The sequence below is a fragment of the Tubulanus polymorphus genome, chromosome 9 (assembly GCF_964204645.1).
Source record: "Tubulanus polymorphus chromosome 9, tnTubPoly1.2, whole genome shotgun sequence".
Taxonomy (NCBI): domain Eukaryota; kingdom Metazoa; phylum Nemertea; class Palaeonemertea; order Tubulaniformes; family Tubulanidae; genus Tubulanus; species Tubulanus polymorphus.
This window is the reverse complement of record NC_134033.1, coordinates 7,194,769-7,211,359: the sequence shown is the minus strand read 5'-3', so window position 1 is coordinate 7,211,359 and position 16,591 is coordinate 7,194,769. Positions and strand designations below refer to the sequence as shown.

The 16,591-nt window shown below is 35.6% G+C and overlaps 2 protein-coding genes across 4 annotated transcripts in view; one reads left to right on the top strand and one right to left on the bottom strand.

Moving 5' to 3' along the window:
• The window catches only part of LOC141911397 (arrestin red cell-like), a 113,278-nt gene that overhangs the window by 71,291 nt on the left and 25,396 nt on the right, over positions 1 to 16,591 (top strand). Inside the window, exons 9-10 of one of the 3 annotated variants that reach the window (XM_074802404.1) lie at positions 10,435 to 10,507; positions 14,103 to 14,114. In XM_074802404.1, the coding sequence (XP_074658505.1) occupies positions 10,435 to 10,507; positions 14,103 to 14,114 (85 nt within the window). Of the gene's footprint in view, positions 1 to 8,857; positions 8,931 to 10,434; positions 10,508 to 14,102; positions 14,115 to 16,591 lie in introns of all 3 variants that reach the window. The other 2 variants (XM_074802406.1, XM_074802407.1) reach the window with 2 other exon arrangements.
• On the bottom strand, positions 2,151 to 3,071 carry LOC141911153 (uncharacterized). Its single transcript, XM_074802126.1, is given in 3 exon segments — positions 2,151 to 2,538; positions 2,823 to 3,014; positions 3,016 to 3,071. Coding segments are annotated over 3 exon segments (636 nt in total).

The following is a 16,591-nucleotide window of genomic DNA, read 5'->3' as shown; positions in this document are numbered from 1 at the left end:
AATTCTGCTACAGAAATACAAAACCACCAAGCAAGCTTTCAGTACAACCATGTCAGCAAGCCCATTTTTAGAATTTCTTTCCTGTTATCAAATACCACTGATGAAACAGATATTGCTTTATTTTTACTTGACTTGGGAATTCATTAGTGAAACTTAAGAGTGTAATGATGCACTGACTACCAACGTTGCCTCGATCGGTCTTCAATCAATTACGACATCGATTCAGTTACATTCATTGAAGAATTGTTCTTGATAATTAAATCATCTATGAGTTCCACTTTCACAATCACTTACAGATATATCACCCCTTAATGTACCACTATTAAAGGCCCATCACAAATTGATTATTGTTTATTGTTTCCTCTACAACACAGGGATCTTTAGTTTCAGTTTGAGATTTAAGGGTATGTAGCTTGTCAGGGTGCCTATATCTCTTGCAATATTCTAAGCTTACGTTGCCAATATTTGACAACGGGAAACTATATTCGTCTTAAAAGTTCATTCTAGAAATATTTCTTAATGCATTTAGGAATGATTGAAATATAACAATAAGAATGAGTGACAATTATGTTTGTTTTCAACTAGGTGATGGTGGGTCAGACGTGACTATACATGGCTCAGTACATCTGGGTGCGGTGTACATCCCTGACCTTTAAGTTATTGTAAAGACATAACAATAGTATCCATAAAGGGTGTGACCATCACAACAAAGTGGGGACTGATATCTTAGTGATTTGTTTTTTATCAATTCCTCACAGGGTAATTTCTGATTAATGAAAACTGGTTAACTGTATCGATTTTGGAAGACATGCTGAAATTGTTCGTTATTTTAGATCGACATTGGTGTCAAGTCATCTTATCTATCATGAAAATCTGACTGAACTCATTTATCCACATAATATATCTATTCCTAGGAAAGTGGCTCAATCTATTTCCTTAGAACCGACCATTTTCAATCAATCAGGCTTGTTGAGGGTTTTAGATGTTCATTAGCTATTTATCAGGGTGTGGTCCAAGCATCATCATTGGTGATTAGATTCATTGGGAGGAAAATTACCATCATGCGGGTTGATTAAACATGTATGTATAAATCCATTTGATATAATGTCAAATAAGCCGAGGATATAATGCAAATAGTACGTACCTATGAAGGGTGATAAGAACTAGAATTAATGAGAATTAGATTGATTAATTTTTATAGTTCAAAAATATGTAGTTGATAAATATTCAGTTAGATATCAGAGTTATTTTTCATGTACTTGTCCTATGTACTGGTCTTATATCAATCCATTGTCATATGTGACCGGTGCTGGCAAAATCAGTCACTTGTGTCACCTTATCAAAATTGAGTACTATACATATTCTGAAAGCCACAATTGTGTGGAATTCAATGCAAAAAAAATTATGTTGATATCTCGAAAACTCACTGAGTTATTAAATTTTGAAGACTAAGTCAGCGGAAAAGGATTCTGAGAAATCGAGGGTTAAAGTCTCGGTACTTAGAAATATCAATCCACCATAGCAACCAGTATCTTAGAATAGAGATATCGACCCCAAATTTTTACCAGGGGTACGAGACATCATCCCCTTTGTTTTTCAAGCAAAAATATAGTTCCTGGATTGGTACTTTTTTTAGGATGATAGAAAATGACTAAATTTGAAGAAAAAAATATTTTCGGAAAAATTAGATTTCACAGTTAATTGAATTTTTCTGAGTAATGTGACTTATTATTGCACTATACCAAATAAATAAGTCATTGTTTATGATTCTAGAGCATATAACACTTATTATAAGAAAGTATTTTGAATTTAAAATGAGAGCAGCAGTCCATCCAGGAACTAGATAAAATCGGCAATAAATGAAAATTTTTATCTTCATAATATTCAACTCAATTATTATTTCATCACTAACAACAGCGAAACTGCACAGATCAACCAATTAGAATACAATTATCACATATGCCTGTATAAAGTGTATCTCTGGAGCTACATATGGAACTTGACAGTGAAAACGGCTGATTACTATCAAGTTTAATTCACTTCGAAACACTGATTTCACAAATCCAGAAAATGGACTATATAGATTTCTGCCCCCGATTGCTGCAAGATAATCCTATTTGATTCACAATCAAAAGGTATTTAGTATTGATCTACTGATTATTACCACGACCTCGTCCACGACCTCGACCACGCCCGCGTTTCGCTGGTGGAGGAGCAAAGTCAGCATCACTGTCAGAATCTGATGGTACCGGCAAGTCACTAGTGGAAGGAACAACTACAGGTACAGGTAAGTCTTGTGGTGCAGCTGGTAAAGCCTGCGGTAACGGACAAGCTATGTCTCTAGTTTCAACACTGCAGAATTCCCGGATTTTTTGGTACAGGTACAACTGTCTTTCTGCCGATAATCCAGGTGGAGGAATAATGTCCGGTTTTGTGTTGTGCGGTATCACATTCGGATCGATAGCAAGGGTGAATACTTCTTCCGCTGAATCCGCATACAACTTTCTAAACACCTTTCCTGGATGATTACTGTCAAATCTGAAAATATAAGAAAGTAAATATTTTGAATAATAGTCCGTTAATCAAAAGTTGTATTCTTCTAGGCTGCAAAAACATTATCACTATACAAAACAGGTATAGGGCAGTGATCTATTTTTCTCAAAATTCTGTCATCTATAATAATCATAATTATTATTATTATTTAACCACCGATTGCCATCCAAAGCAGATACCGATATGATACTCTCTTGCTATTAGAATTTGAACCCGCAACCCTGTGTCAAATTTGATTTTTCATTAGGACTTCGTGTACAGATACCTACCTAAAATGGTGATATTTCTTGAAATTGTTCTTATTCTGGCCACTACAGTCGTCACAGTGCAGTTCGACATCCATTTCCCCTAAACCGTGGTTATCGAAAAAATGGTCCAAGTAGCTTATGACGCTGTTTGATCCCTTAGATACGCAAACAATCTCGTCAATCAAATAATTCACCTACTGTGGTAACCCTTCACACAATTCCAAATAGCCCACACTTACGTGGTGTCAGGAAATATGTAGTTGGCTCCATTAATGTGAAGAAGACCTTTCTTTAGGATTTATATTTATATTGGATTTTAATATCGAGACATAACGAACATGAAATGATGAAATGCTGATCTGAAATTAATAACATATAGAATTTAAACTCTGATCTTAAATAAATTTGCACACTGATCTTTGATTAATTTCCTATTTAAAACATTCATTATCAAATACAATAGAATACAAATTAACTGGTTAAACTTACATGTTTTTGACCAATATATTCTCCTAAATACTCGTTTAATAGCATGAAATCTAATCTCTAAAAAGAATCGACGTGTCGCTCGTTGTATCTACTAAAGTTCTCATCCTAGATTTGGTTGTTACACGTAACTCCTGATGAGGCTCTCTATGAGCTATTCGTACCTCTAACAAAATACATGGGTCCGGGTAGGTAAGGGTCATTCGGGTAATGAACCTGTTGCGCGAAGTCAAAACTATAATGCATTTTAACATCGCGTGATGCTGGAGGACTGTTCTCCAAATTCTTAAGGCCAAGGCCTTTGACAACCGTCTTACAGTTTGAAACCATTTTCTGGTACAGACTACGCTCGAGCGTAACTTTTACTAAATGCGCCTCCTGTTTTTTCAGATTTTCAGATTTTAATTCCTCTGGGATGTTCACACTACGGTATATAGTGGAGTTATTCTGTTGGCACACCCAGCATAAGTCTGTCATTGGGCGGTTCATAACAATAAACGGAACTAATGTACGCCACAATCTTCTGAAGGAATGAAGGCTGACTGCTCGATTCTCTGAAAAATAAACATTGAAACCTATCAATTTCCTGATACAGAACTCAGTGCAGTTAGTCCGTCACATAACTAAATCTTGATGCCTAAAGTCTGAAATGGGATAAACGTTATGAATTTGATTGCTTCATTTTACACAACGCCTATAACAGTTGGCAATTTGATCCAACTTCCATAGCACGTCGGGTACATTAAATTAGTTTGTGTTGGCATTGAAACCCGACTTAAGTACAGAATTTCGCTTGACGTGTAGTTTTTTGAAAAAGATTAAAAATTAATTGGATGCCTGTGATAATCTATGAAAGCTTACCTGTCGAAATCATAGCTTGTTTATAGTTCCTCCAAATGCTTGCTTTTGTCATGCTGGAGGGTAGCAACTTAATGTTGAAACGCTTATAACCAGGCACTCTACCAGGCAGGACCATCGAATGCATTTCTGCGAAGTTCATCAAAAATGTCACAACGCGAGACGTATCATCGTATGTGATAATGTGCTTGTTGTTCTCCCGGCGCCCACCAGACTTTTTGTAACGTGGCGTCATACCATGCTCTTTATAATGCTTGATCAAGGCTGTAAGTTTGTCTTGGCTCATGCTGAAAAGAAAGGGGTTATAATTAATAACCAGTAAATATTTAACCAAAAACTTAAGTCCCTGAAAACAAAAGCCGTACATTTGAATATTGTCATTGGGCCTATCTCACGTTCTTCATTCAAAGCTACCTACTGTTATCGAGTTCAGACGTCAAGGAAACAGCGCGTGCATATAGGGCCTACATCCATCATTGACATGGTTTGTTGTACATGTTGTAAAAATAAGTGGTTTTATTCTTATTAAAAAGAATTAAAAAATTAGGCCTACTTACCAGTGAACAAATTTGAAGGTTTCACGACAACATCGATGACCGAGGACGAAATACCATGTTCTCTGCTGTTTTCATTCTTTCTGCGTCTTTCGTTTTGAACATGCAGTCAACGAGTCATTACGCATAAATGATCCCAACTTGCCCAGAATCATTAAGTCCTTCTCAAATGCAGTTAACGCACTCATTGACATTCTGAGATCAAAGATTTCATCTTTATCGAAGGATGAAAAACAAGGCTTTCCATCATTTAGTTTACAGCTATTTTTCGATGAGCTGGACACACACGAGAAATTTTCAATTCTGGTTAGTTCTTCTCGAGGATTATTCGCAGTAGCCGGCACATCACGGAGAATCTCAGGAACACCATCCACGACGTCCGCAGTATCATCTTCAGCAGAAGAGTCTTCGTTGTCACTAACTATCCTCTGATTTGTAGCTGGATAGTGGTCACCAACAGTATCATTATTTACTCGTCGAGCCGTCAATGTTGGACCTGGCGTAGCCGCAGAACATGACGATTTTGACAGGACATTAGAATTCGGTGAAACAATAGTGTTATTAACAGGTACGGAGTTATAAACAGATCTATTTACATCGTTTTCAGTGTCACTTTCTTCATCTGAAGATCCTTCTGACGAAGAGGAAACACACTCATCATCGACATCATTAACAAAATAATCCTCCAAAAGTGTCAACCACTGCCTTTCGATTGCCGGTGACTCCAAATTGCACGATCTCAGACTGTTCAACGAATCCGCGACACGTTTTTCCTTCGATAGTGACATTATTATCAACGAATTTAAACAAGAATAAAGGAGAAATCTTTTCAAAACAAGTAGAATGAAATTAACTGTTGCGTTTGTTTACGACGGCAGCCATGTTTTTTTGCCCAGTGTGCAATGCGCGATGCGTTGATAAGCCAACCAGCGATCAGCTTACATCACACGCTCGGCTTGCGTTCAACAAAGGGAATTGTTTACAGATCTTTCAAGCCCTCTCATTGGCTTTTAATGACGTATTTCGATATTCTTACGCTGATTTTCATTTAGCACTACTTCTGAGCTGTCGATCAATAGCCGGTTTGTGCCATTCAGACTACTGATTGTAAAAATATTTTAGGTGAAATAGACCGCTAATTTCGATTGTTTTAGAGACTATGTTGATTATGATTGATTCAATACCCCCAATTAAAAACGATGTTTGAAGCATTTAAAGTTAAACTTTTTAAAGTATAGCCTAATAGTGAAAACTGAAATTCGATATTTTCAACACTGACTGCAGTAAATAGCCTATAACGCTTAGTGAATGAATGCGACTTCCGACTGATTTTGCCAGCACCAGTCACATATGTTTGAATCCTAGTGAAAGTTGGTCATATACAAGTTATATGAGTTATTCCTACGAGTAAAATGAATTATTAAAAGTTTGACCTTAAAAAATATGGACGTGCCAACACCTATGAAATATGTGAAAATACAAGTAAATCAGCTCCAACTTCTACCATCGTTCAAGCATCTATGATAATAGTCACGTTTTGTTACAATTACACAATGGAGAGAAGATATTTCTACGTCATTCCTTTTTTGGTTTACCTTTGTCAGCGATCTGATGTTGGCATTGAGCTAATTCATGTAAAATCGCAGTACGTTTTTTTATGTGAGCATTTGTTTCATTGGTTCTCGGCTTAAACGATGTATAATCGATGCGATTGAAGACATGGCGAACCTCCGTCGATGACATGGTCAACTGAGTTAAAATTCTACGAAAACTGTTTTGGCGTGGAAAATTCTCGGCTCTCGCGTATAAAATTGCAATGACCTCGATTGGGGAGCGTCGTCTCTACAAGCGAATTGGATTGGCTGTTTTTGGGATATATGGGAAATTCCGGCGCTACTAAAATAATTATGGGAAAGCCATAGAACGGCGTACGTTTCATTGGATTAGGTGCCGTATACATGCGTATTTCAAATGCTCATTGCTGGTGAGGATGTAATTATTTCACACATCCGCCAATGGTCTGTTTGCCGTAACCCAACCGACCTGACTTCAAAGGTACTGAGTGAAAACTTTGAATTTTTGATAAAAACGGCCGACCGACCCACTGCCGACGTACGAGCTACGTATGTTTGAATTCAAGTGTGGATCATGTGAAAACATGCCTTAACATGTGGCCTAGTTTAAGTTTTCCGGGAAACTGGCAGTGTTCCAATAAGCTGCCACTCATTTTAATAGCGACTATATTAAAGCTGGTAACGTAAAAGCGCGCATATATTCAATGTACTGTTTCATTTTTAACACAGAGATGACGTTCTAGACGAAGTTATAATTTTAGAATAATTCTTGAAATCTATGCTAGTAGACAAATTTCCCGTGCACAATGGATATGATTTTTTTGCGATATTGTTTCCATGTAAAAAAGCCCAAAGGTGAAAAATTTGTTTTTTTTGCCCAAAAATTTTGCAAAAAAAAAATTTCTACCTACCTACCGACTCATCCTGCAAAGTTGAGTCGGTGTTACGGCAAACAGACAATTATTTTGGGATGGCCTTATTTGAATATTTTCTCATATTGTGAAACATATTTTTTTGAAAATAAAATATAGTTTCCCTGCCGTGCCTACCTGTACCCTACAAAATTTTGGACGTGGACCTGAAACAAATGTATATCTTTGGTCTTATTTGACTACAAAATAATTCTTCAAGAAAGATAAAATACAATATAAACTTATGGAACTTTGAAGTCACGAATTAAAAAGATTTTTCAAGCAATGCCCTTATTCCAAATGACCTCTAGCTTTCAAGGTAAACCACACTTTTGCCCATGGGCAATTTATTAAACAATTATACAGGGTATATCATTATTCAAGCAAACTTCTATCAAATATTAGGCTACCCCAAATTAATTGTCTGTTTGCTGAAATGCTGACTCACGGTGAGTCGATAGGTAGGTAGACATTTTTAAGCAGAATTTTAGGGCAAAAATATTTTATCACTTTTTTCTACATTGAAAACAATATGACCAATCTGCGTGGTGCACAGGAAATTTGTCTCATTTAAGAATAATTTTACTGTTTTAACTTCATATGGAGCGTCATCCCTGTGTTCAAAATGAAACAATACATTTGATATAAAATTACTTGGATACAAACTTACTTGGATTTGAAGTGAGCGCTCAAGTCTGTCACTGTCCTACTTTTGACACGGGAGCCTCCTGTGTACACGATAACTCAAAAATCGTTTGAGACAATTTCGTGAAATTTTTATGGTTTGTGCATAATTGTATGGTGGGGAACCCTTTTGGGGAATCTATGATTCAAGATGGCCGAATTATGACCTATTTTTGATATGTGAACTACCAATGTACGTGCCAAAAATCGTTTGAGAACATTTCATGAAATTTATATGAGATATGTATGATAGTATGATGTGAAACCTTATTGTTTTGGGGACTTCTCCAATTCAAGATGGCCGACACCATCTACCTTTGACGCAGGAACTTCCCGTATATACGATGACTCGCCAAACCGTTGCGATAAATTCATGAAATTTTTATGATATGTGTATGATAATATGAAAAGGAACTGTATTGTTCTGGTAAAAATGGCATGTTTTGAACTTTTTATTGATACAAAATCTTCTGTACTTATTGCAGATACTTGATCTGTTTCTTCACTCACCTGGTTTATTGCTGTGTGCATGAGCGTGCATTTTGATACAACTATGTTTATTTTCTACTTGGGTCAATAGTACAGTAATCAGGAAGTTGAGTCAACTCATCAACTTCACTTCAAAAAGTTGTGTGCGTGAACCGAGCATAGCAAACTCTGGTGCATGTGGCAAATCATTTTACTGCTATATTGCCAACATATGTAAGCAACTACTTATTTACACTGTTCCTATATCCTCTCAATAGGCCCATAACTCATTAGCCCCACAATTCATTCCACATCCCATTGGGCCACATCTGATAAGTCCAACGTCAAACCAACCGCATACACAAGATGAGGGGTTATGTGAATAGGTTAATTTGGGTATGAACTTGAACATTGCTTGCTCATGTGTGCTTTATACACTGAGCTCATGCATTATATTTATGCTCAATGATAATAAACATTCATTAATACTTGCTTCTCTTTTTCCTTCCTCATCGCTGCAGTTGTTCAAATCGCTGACATTATGCTGTTCAGTAAAGCTAACTATAAATGTACAGTTGCCGAACTGGAGACGGAGTAAGTGGTGCCACCTACCAGGATTATCCCATTATTTGTATATGTTGCGTTTTTGTCAATATTATTTTTATTGGTTTTTATTTTCAGTATTTAATTTTACGTAGTATTGATGTACCAGACGTGTAAACTGTTGTTCTGGCCCTAGCATTACATGTGAGTTAAGTTTGACGCAAATTTAATTCATTTCCAATTGTTTTAATTCCAAAGAATTCTTTATAACTTGTGTGACGAGTATGCTATGGTTTTGAGTTTAGAAAGTTGAAATTATTTTATTTTCGATAACCTTACCTAGAGGGTCAAGTTTTAACTCACATCTGTGTAACAGGGTTCTGGTTGTTGCTTGTTATGCCTTGGCAGCTGTGATGATTTCTGTAATTTTAGATATGATAGTTTCTTCACATTCATTCCACTTTTAGTTCGACCATGGCAGGGGAAGATTTAAATATCATCCTCTTAAAGATTGCATCTTCTTGGATGCATTTTTTAAAAATGTTCTGACATCAATATTTGCAGCCTTTGGTATAGTTGCTTCAATCAAAATTCAATGAAAAATGTCTTACTTTTTACTTGCGCATCACAGATCCTTTCAACAGATATTTTAACTATCCTGCCAGGGCTGACATCACACATCTGGTACATCACGCTTCACAGAGTTTGATGATTTTTATTATCTCAATGTCAATTATGTATTCATTCATTGATTTTTCTCACTGCTGTTGTTTAGAAATATGTATGTTTTTCGCCTGTCAACTCTCTTTTAGCTCTGTTTTTCAAATCTCTTTTTTAGCTATGAAAAAAATCTGCTTTGCCTTGAAAGTGAAATTGAACGACAAAAAGGTTTTAATGGGATTATGAAAACTTTGTAATAAAATGGTCAACACTTTGGAAATTCAATTTTGAATTTTAGTTAAAAAATTTGGTGTTATGCTGGGCTGTGTCTATAAGGGGGATGTTGTAAGGTTCAATGATCTACCTTTGGTTTGGTGATATTACTAGCAAGTCGTCCACCAGATGCCATTAGTGTGCTGTAGGACATTATTTTGTCATAGCTTTCTGTCAAGTTGTTTAGACCAGATTAGCCTATAGCGATTCTAATTTAAGGCCTTTAAAGCCAGTCCAAGCTGATCACACAACTAAAGCGTTAAATGCCCCAATTTAGAGAGCATTTTGAAATCTTAAACCCCCAACATTGACTGGCTTGTCCAGTTCCTTGTTTCACTTTTGTGTCTGTGGATTTGACTCTAGATTTAGATAATCAAACATATACTGATTTTAACTCGTCACCTACTCAAAACCTGATCCAACTCAATAGACATAGCTCTAGGGAGTTTCGTTATACCATATATACTGGTTTTCGCACAATTTCACCTCATGTATCGAAAAATGCCACTGGCAGGTACAGCAGATTGAGTATGTTAGACAATTGTTTAATCAATGTTGATGTTTTTTTCCCATCAAAAAGCTTTTTATGTTTAGTTTTCGTTCATCCTTCATTATTTCACAGTTCGACAATTCGCCGATATTTGTTTGTTTTCTACTGCTCAATACAAGTGCACTGTTGCCGAACTGGAAAGCGAGTAAGTTTATTTGATGGGTTCCCTCTATCTGCCACTTCAGATCACTTTTCCAGATCAACTACCCAGGACTCAGTTTCACAAAAATAAATTCCCTTCAGACAGATTGAATTTTGTCATCTATTCTGTTATCTGTTCTGTTATTCAGCAATTATTTGGGCCATCTCAAATTAAGGCCCTAGATTTTGATCTTAACGTTCATGTTTAATCTAGCAAACAAGTAGCCTATCTGCTGTCTATGTACAGCCAAACCTGCTTAGCCAAAATTGGTTTATTCCAGATATTCATTTAATCCAGGTCTAATCTAGTATCACTAAGAAATTGGTTTAGTTACTAATGGATTCTGGATACGTGATACAAAAGCCCACTACCTGCATGAGCAAATTTGAAAACAATAACTTTTTAAGATCAGAAACAAACTAATTCTAAAAAGAAGACTGGGCATGCTTTTATAAACAAACCACTGAGCTTGGAGGCTGTGTTACATATTCTAAGCTGAGAATTTTTTGGTAGACATAGATTCATTATGGTGCTAACAAATTGAAAGTATCTGTAGACCTCAATCAAATTCTCTCATTTAAGTTTGATATCTTTGAACTGAGACTTGCTTTACTTGCTTTAGAAAGAGAAATGCACTCAGTGCACTCTGTGCAGCTGAGTCCACTTTCTTGATTGAAACCTTTTACCCTTACAAAGTCCAACTCGGAAAGCTTTGCCATAAAGGTTTGGGTCCTTCATCATATTTTTATTCATTTATCAAGTGGGCCATAATTTCCACCTTTTAAGTCATTTTTTTCCTTTCTGTGATATATGTATCAATCAAAATAATTTTAGTGTTGTATTTTGTTGTTTCAAAAAAATATCCCTTAAAGTGTGGTGAAATTGCATGACACTTGTATTATTTTGAATTAGAACATTTCAAATAAGTAAATTTTTTAGATACAGTTGTTGAAATATTTGTTTGAATTATTATCTTCAGATCAATGTCTTCTGGCTTTTTAATTGTGCCATTTTTAGCCCACTTGGGACTTTAGTCCCAGCAGGCAATACTGGATATCGACAAATTCAAGTTCTGGAATTTCTCGTTTGATGGCGCTAGTCAGAACCGGAAATTGTAACCTAAATCTGGCATTTTCTAGTTCATTTGCAATAAAAATCTCGCGGATCAAGCTTTTAGTTAGAGATATTTTACTTACTATACATCGTCACACGTAATCCTTTAAGTATGATATCCTGGCAATGTATTGGGTTCGATAAAAGAAAACTTCAAACGCTAAAGATTGCTTAAAATGTCAAAAAATTACCAATAATCACAAATTTAGCGATGACGTTCGAAGCAGCAAACGAAAGTAAAGACTGGTGCCGGGTGTCATCACTTCGTTGTTCACTTCAAGACTCTAAGGTGAATTTATTGCTGACTACACTGATAAATACGAAATAATATTAAGAAATAAAATTGATTTTTGAAGGAATGCAATCGTAGATCCATAATAAAAATATGAAAAGTATCAGGACTCGAACCGACAATCAAAAATTGGGTCGTCATGTGCTGCCACCATGTGATACCTGGCAACCAGTCTTTACATCGTCAGCTGTCACAAAATGTTTTCGATGATTTTAGGACATTTATAGTGATTTCTAGCCTTTGTAGTGAGGTTTTATCGAATCCAACATAACGGTAAAATATCACATTGGAAGGATTTATCATGACGATACATAGTAAGTAAAAAAACGCTCATCAAAAACCTGAAGCGAGAGATCTTTATTGCAAATGAACTAAAACATGGTGGATTTAGGGTCCAATTTCCGGTTCTGACTAGCGCCATCAAACCAGAAATTCCAGAACTTGAATTTGTCGATATCCCGTATTGCGTTCACTTTTCGTCCGTTGTCCGTCCATAGACGGAATCCAGTTATTTTGGGAAGTTTTAAGAAGCTTCAATGTAATGCCTTGATATTTGGTTTGCACACGTAATCTATCCTAGACACACCTCAGCCCTAAAACTGGTCAGAATCAAGATGGCCGCCTGGCAGCCATTGTTGTTCGCCGAAATCAGCACTTTTCAAACATTTTTCGAGGGAAATTCTGAAGACGCTTGGATCAATTTCCTAAATCTTTTGTATATAATTGCATCCCCCTAGGGCCCATTAGCATGTGAAAAATTTGGGCGATTGTACACAAGATGGCTGTCCTGTGACCTGTTTTTTGCCCGAAAATGTCAATTTTGGTCCGAATTTTGAGTCCTGTAGCTTCTTAATGGATTGCTATTTTTCATTTAAATTTGTGATGGGTATTCTATGGAAAGGGATTTTTAATACATCAGACAGGTATTTTTGATCAGCAATTGGCGGTCATCTTAGTGTCATCAGTATTCATCTATAGGTGGTAAAACGTTTTTTTTTTTAGGAAAATATCAAGAGGTTTTGACTGATAGGCTGTTATTAGCACTGTCATGAGATACATCTCCTCACATGGAATTGGAATCACCTAATTCTTTGTTCTTGCCACTAGGGGAAGTTAAATATCGAATGATATATAATTTGTCTATTTATATTGGTACCTAAGCAGATTTTGTAACCACAATCAATTGCAAAGTTTTAGCTCATGACATGTTTTATTATTGTTGTGAGTTTCAATGTCATTGATTTTGGCATATTATCACCAGGGGGCGTTGAATGATAGAATTACTTAGTATTTCCACATTATGTTAGTACCTAAACAAATTTTGTTACCACCATTAATTGCAAATTTGTGGCTCATAACATGTTCATGATTGTGGTGAGTTTCAAGGTGATTGGTTTTTGCATATGGCCGGCAGGGGCATTGAATAATATAATAACTACATATTTCTACATCATATTGGTACCTATGCATATTTTGTTACCACAATCAATTGCAAAGTTGTAGCTCATGACATTTTCTATGATTGTGGTGAGTTTCAAGGTCATTAGGTTTTACATATGGTCACCAGGGGCGTTCAATAGTAGAATGGTTTAGTATTTCCATATCTTATTGGTACCTAGGTATATTTTTTTTATCACAGTCAATTGCTTATAGCTCGTGGCATGCTCTATGATTTTGGCGAGTTTCAAGGTCATTGGTTTTTTTATGATCACCTGGGGGCATTTGAAATTGTTAGATTGTGGTATTTGAAACCACCTTCCAAGGGGGCATGGTGTCCCTGGACCCCTGGTATTAATCTCGGGCAATCTGTGATGGAATTGTATGTGAAAAATCTTTGCCGTTGACCTGTGACACTGGAGATTATTGTCCAAATTGAGGTTATTGTTGAATTTAACCTTGGGGTTTACTCAATTGACATATATTAAACCTGAATTTCTAAGTTGATATTCATCAAAACATTTTCCTGGTATGTGTTTAAGAATCCTTAAAGGAAACCCTGATATCTAAAAAATAAAAATAAATTGTTTATTGTTTATTGTTTGAGGAGAAAACTGGGATATGTTCGATATGAAATGGGCATCTGATCTAGATGTCAATTGACGTGTGAACAGTTTTCCTCTGTGTATCTGTGCTATAATATGATGATGCTATATTGTTTTGATGTATTTGTATCTGTTTTTTTCTCACTATCAGTAGCAGCAACAGGCAAGTTCTCTTTATCATTCATTTACTCGTCTGTTTGTTCTTGTTTTTCTTTTTTAACCATATCATTCTTCACACTTAGCATCATGATCCTGCCCCTACCTAACCAAGCCAATCCTGCGCACATGCTAAGAATTTCTGGCTCAGTGAGGCGTTTGTCAATTTCCTGTGTTAAATCTGACACCAATAAGAGATTCATGTTGAAACCCAAATAATTTTCAACAAATTGTGACAATTAATTAATTGGCTAAATAGGGTGTAGGACTTGTTAGGCTTAATTATTGAATATATCTCAACACAAGATAATCTGGTGATTTGCTTATGTATTTGGATCAGTCACATAAAGATTTACTTTCCAGTCATTTACATATCTTTTAGTATAATCCTAGCATCTTTGTTGCCAAATCGGTAGAGGCAATTTCTCTTGTGAGGAGGATCCAGTACAAGGCTGTATGGAACTTCTTTCTGCCCCTTTATTAATCTAACAATTAGAAAAAGCTTATTTCCAGATTGAAAGCTGTTAAAGATTTTTCATAATTTCTCAGATATGAAAAAGTCACTGAGCAGATTTCTACAAATACCTCTCATTGGTAATTTAGCATATGCGGGTTTGACTGGCCCTTATACTGGGACTTTCCTTGGCCATCCTTGTGGTGTATGAACTGCCAATCCTCTCGAGCAATGCTAGCTTAATCTTCTAACTTTTATTACATGATGATTTAAGTTAAGCTTTTATATTTAGAGTGATTTCATTATGTCTATTGAAAATATGTACATATCATAACATTGTTGTTCATATCATAACCAATTTTGAATGTTATTATAATTCAAAGCATGTTCAATGAATGTGACTAAAATAGAATGTCTTACTCGAAAATGATTGATTAATCAGGAGCCGGTTGCTCAAAAATAAGCTAAATTGAGCCAATGGTTAACCAATGGTTAAATGGATCCACTAAAGAATTATATTGAAAGGTATAGCAACTAGCGGTTAACTTTTGAGCAACTAGCCCATTCGAGGTGACTATTCTTGTTTCTGCCAGTTTCCCGTTTCTGCTAGTTTCCCATTTTATATACGTAAAACATATTAATATGTATCAATAATGATTGTTATTGGTGTTTTCGATGAAATTAGATATACATGTACAGACACATCAGGCATGTTGTATCCTACCTTTTGAGCGACTGGCCCATTTGAGTTGATTATTAGTGTTTTCTGCTAGTTTCCCTTATTAGATAAAAACATGTTGAAATGTAGGAATTTTGCCATTTTATTGTTATAGTTGATTTCGATGATTCTTGATATACTATGGGAAGCGATTCATGCAAAAAACAAGACCATTGATCGGAAGTAGGATAATTGTTTCACTGTAGTATATTCCCAAAGGTGTATCTTTAAAGCTAGGTAGCTATTCTGTAACATTGTAGCTAATTTGGTTGCTTCTTCCAGAGTTCACCGTTAGGTATCGCCATGGAAACGTTTTGGCTGTATCTTTCATTCTTAGTGCAAGAGTTTTATATAAATGATAGGAGAGAAAACTTTGATATATATATATTTTTTTTTGTTCTGTAGATTGATTTCAATTTTATGCCGCATTAAATTAATGTTGCCAAATGTAAATGGCCCATACAGTCTGATCGACGACAGTACTTCATCACAATTACTTATCACACGTATGAGTCCAACGATACCTTTGAAATCACGAAATACTTTCTTCCTATCTGTGAGAAATTCTTAGACATCCATTCATCCATGAAAAAAATTCAATGGCCTTAATATATTTCAGGGGTCAGATTCAAAATACATGTCTAATTGAAAAATTATGAAGAAGTTTGAAAAATCCAATAACGTGTTGGTAAAAATATTTTGATCTATTCTATGCATAAACTGGAGCTAGATTTATACAAGCTCTGTTAAAATCTAAAAAGTCTTATTTCACATTTCAAATTTTCCAGATAGTGATCAGTAAATTGCCACTGCTTTTGTTATTGTACTTGTCAGAGTGAGTTTGACGAGAAAAAATCTGGAAAAATTATGTGAAAATCCTGGTATTTTGCAATTGAAAAATATGCAACAAAAACTAATTGCAAGGGTGGGGAAAAGTGCTTAAGACGACACCTAACAGCAAATATTGGAACCTATGCGCAAATAAGCTACAGAGTTACAAAATAGCTACGGTACGAAAAAGTGACATCTTCATGTATATACTATGGTGGTGCATAAAACTTTCTTCCTTTGGTACAAAATAACGTCCAAACGAGGCTAAGTTTCTCTTCATAACCTTTAAAACATTCAATGCAGTAATAAAAGCTCTAACCCTATTGAATTTCATCGGAATCGGTTGCTTATTCATCAATTTAGTTATTTATTTGTTGTTGGAACTACTTTTCGTCTCAGGAGAACACATGCATTTTTACGTATATTTATGCTTCAAACAAGTGCTCGTTACAGACTCGCTGCTATGTGGTGTATTGATCTG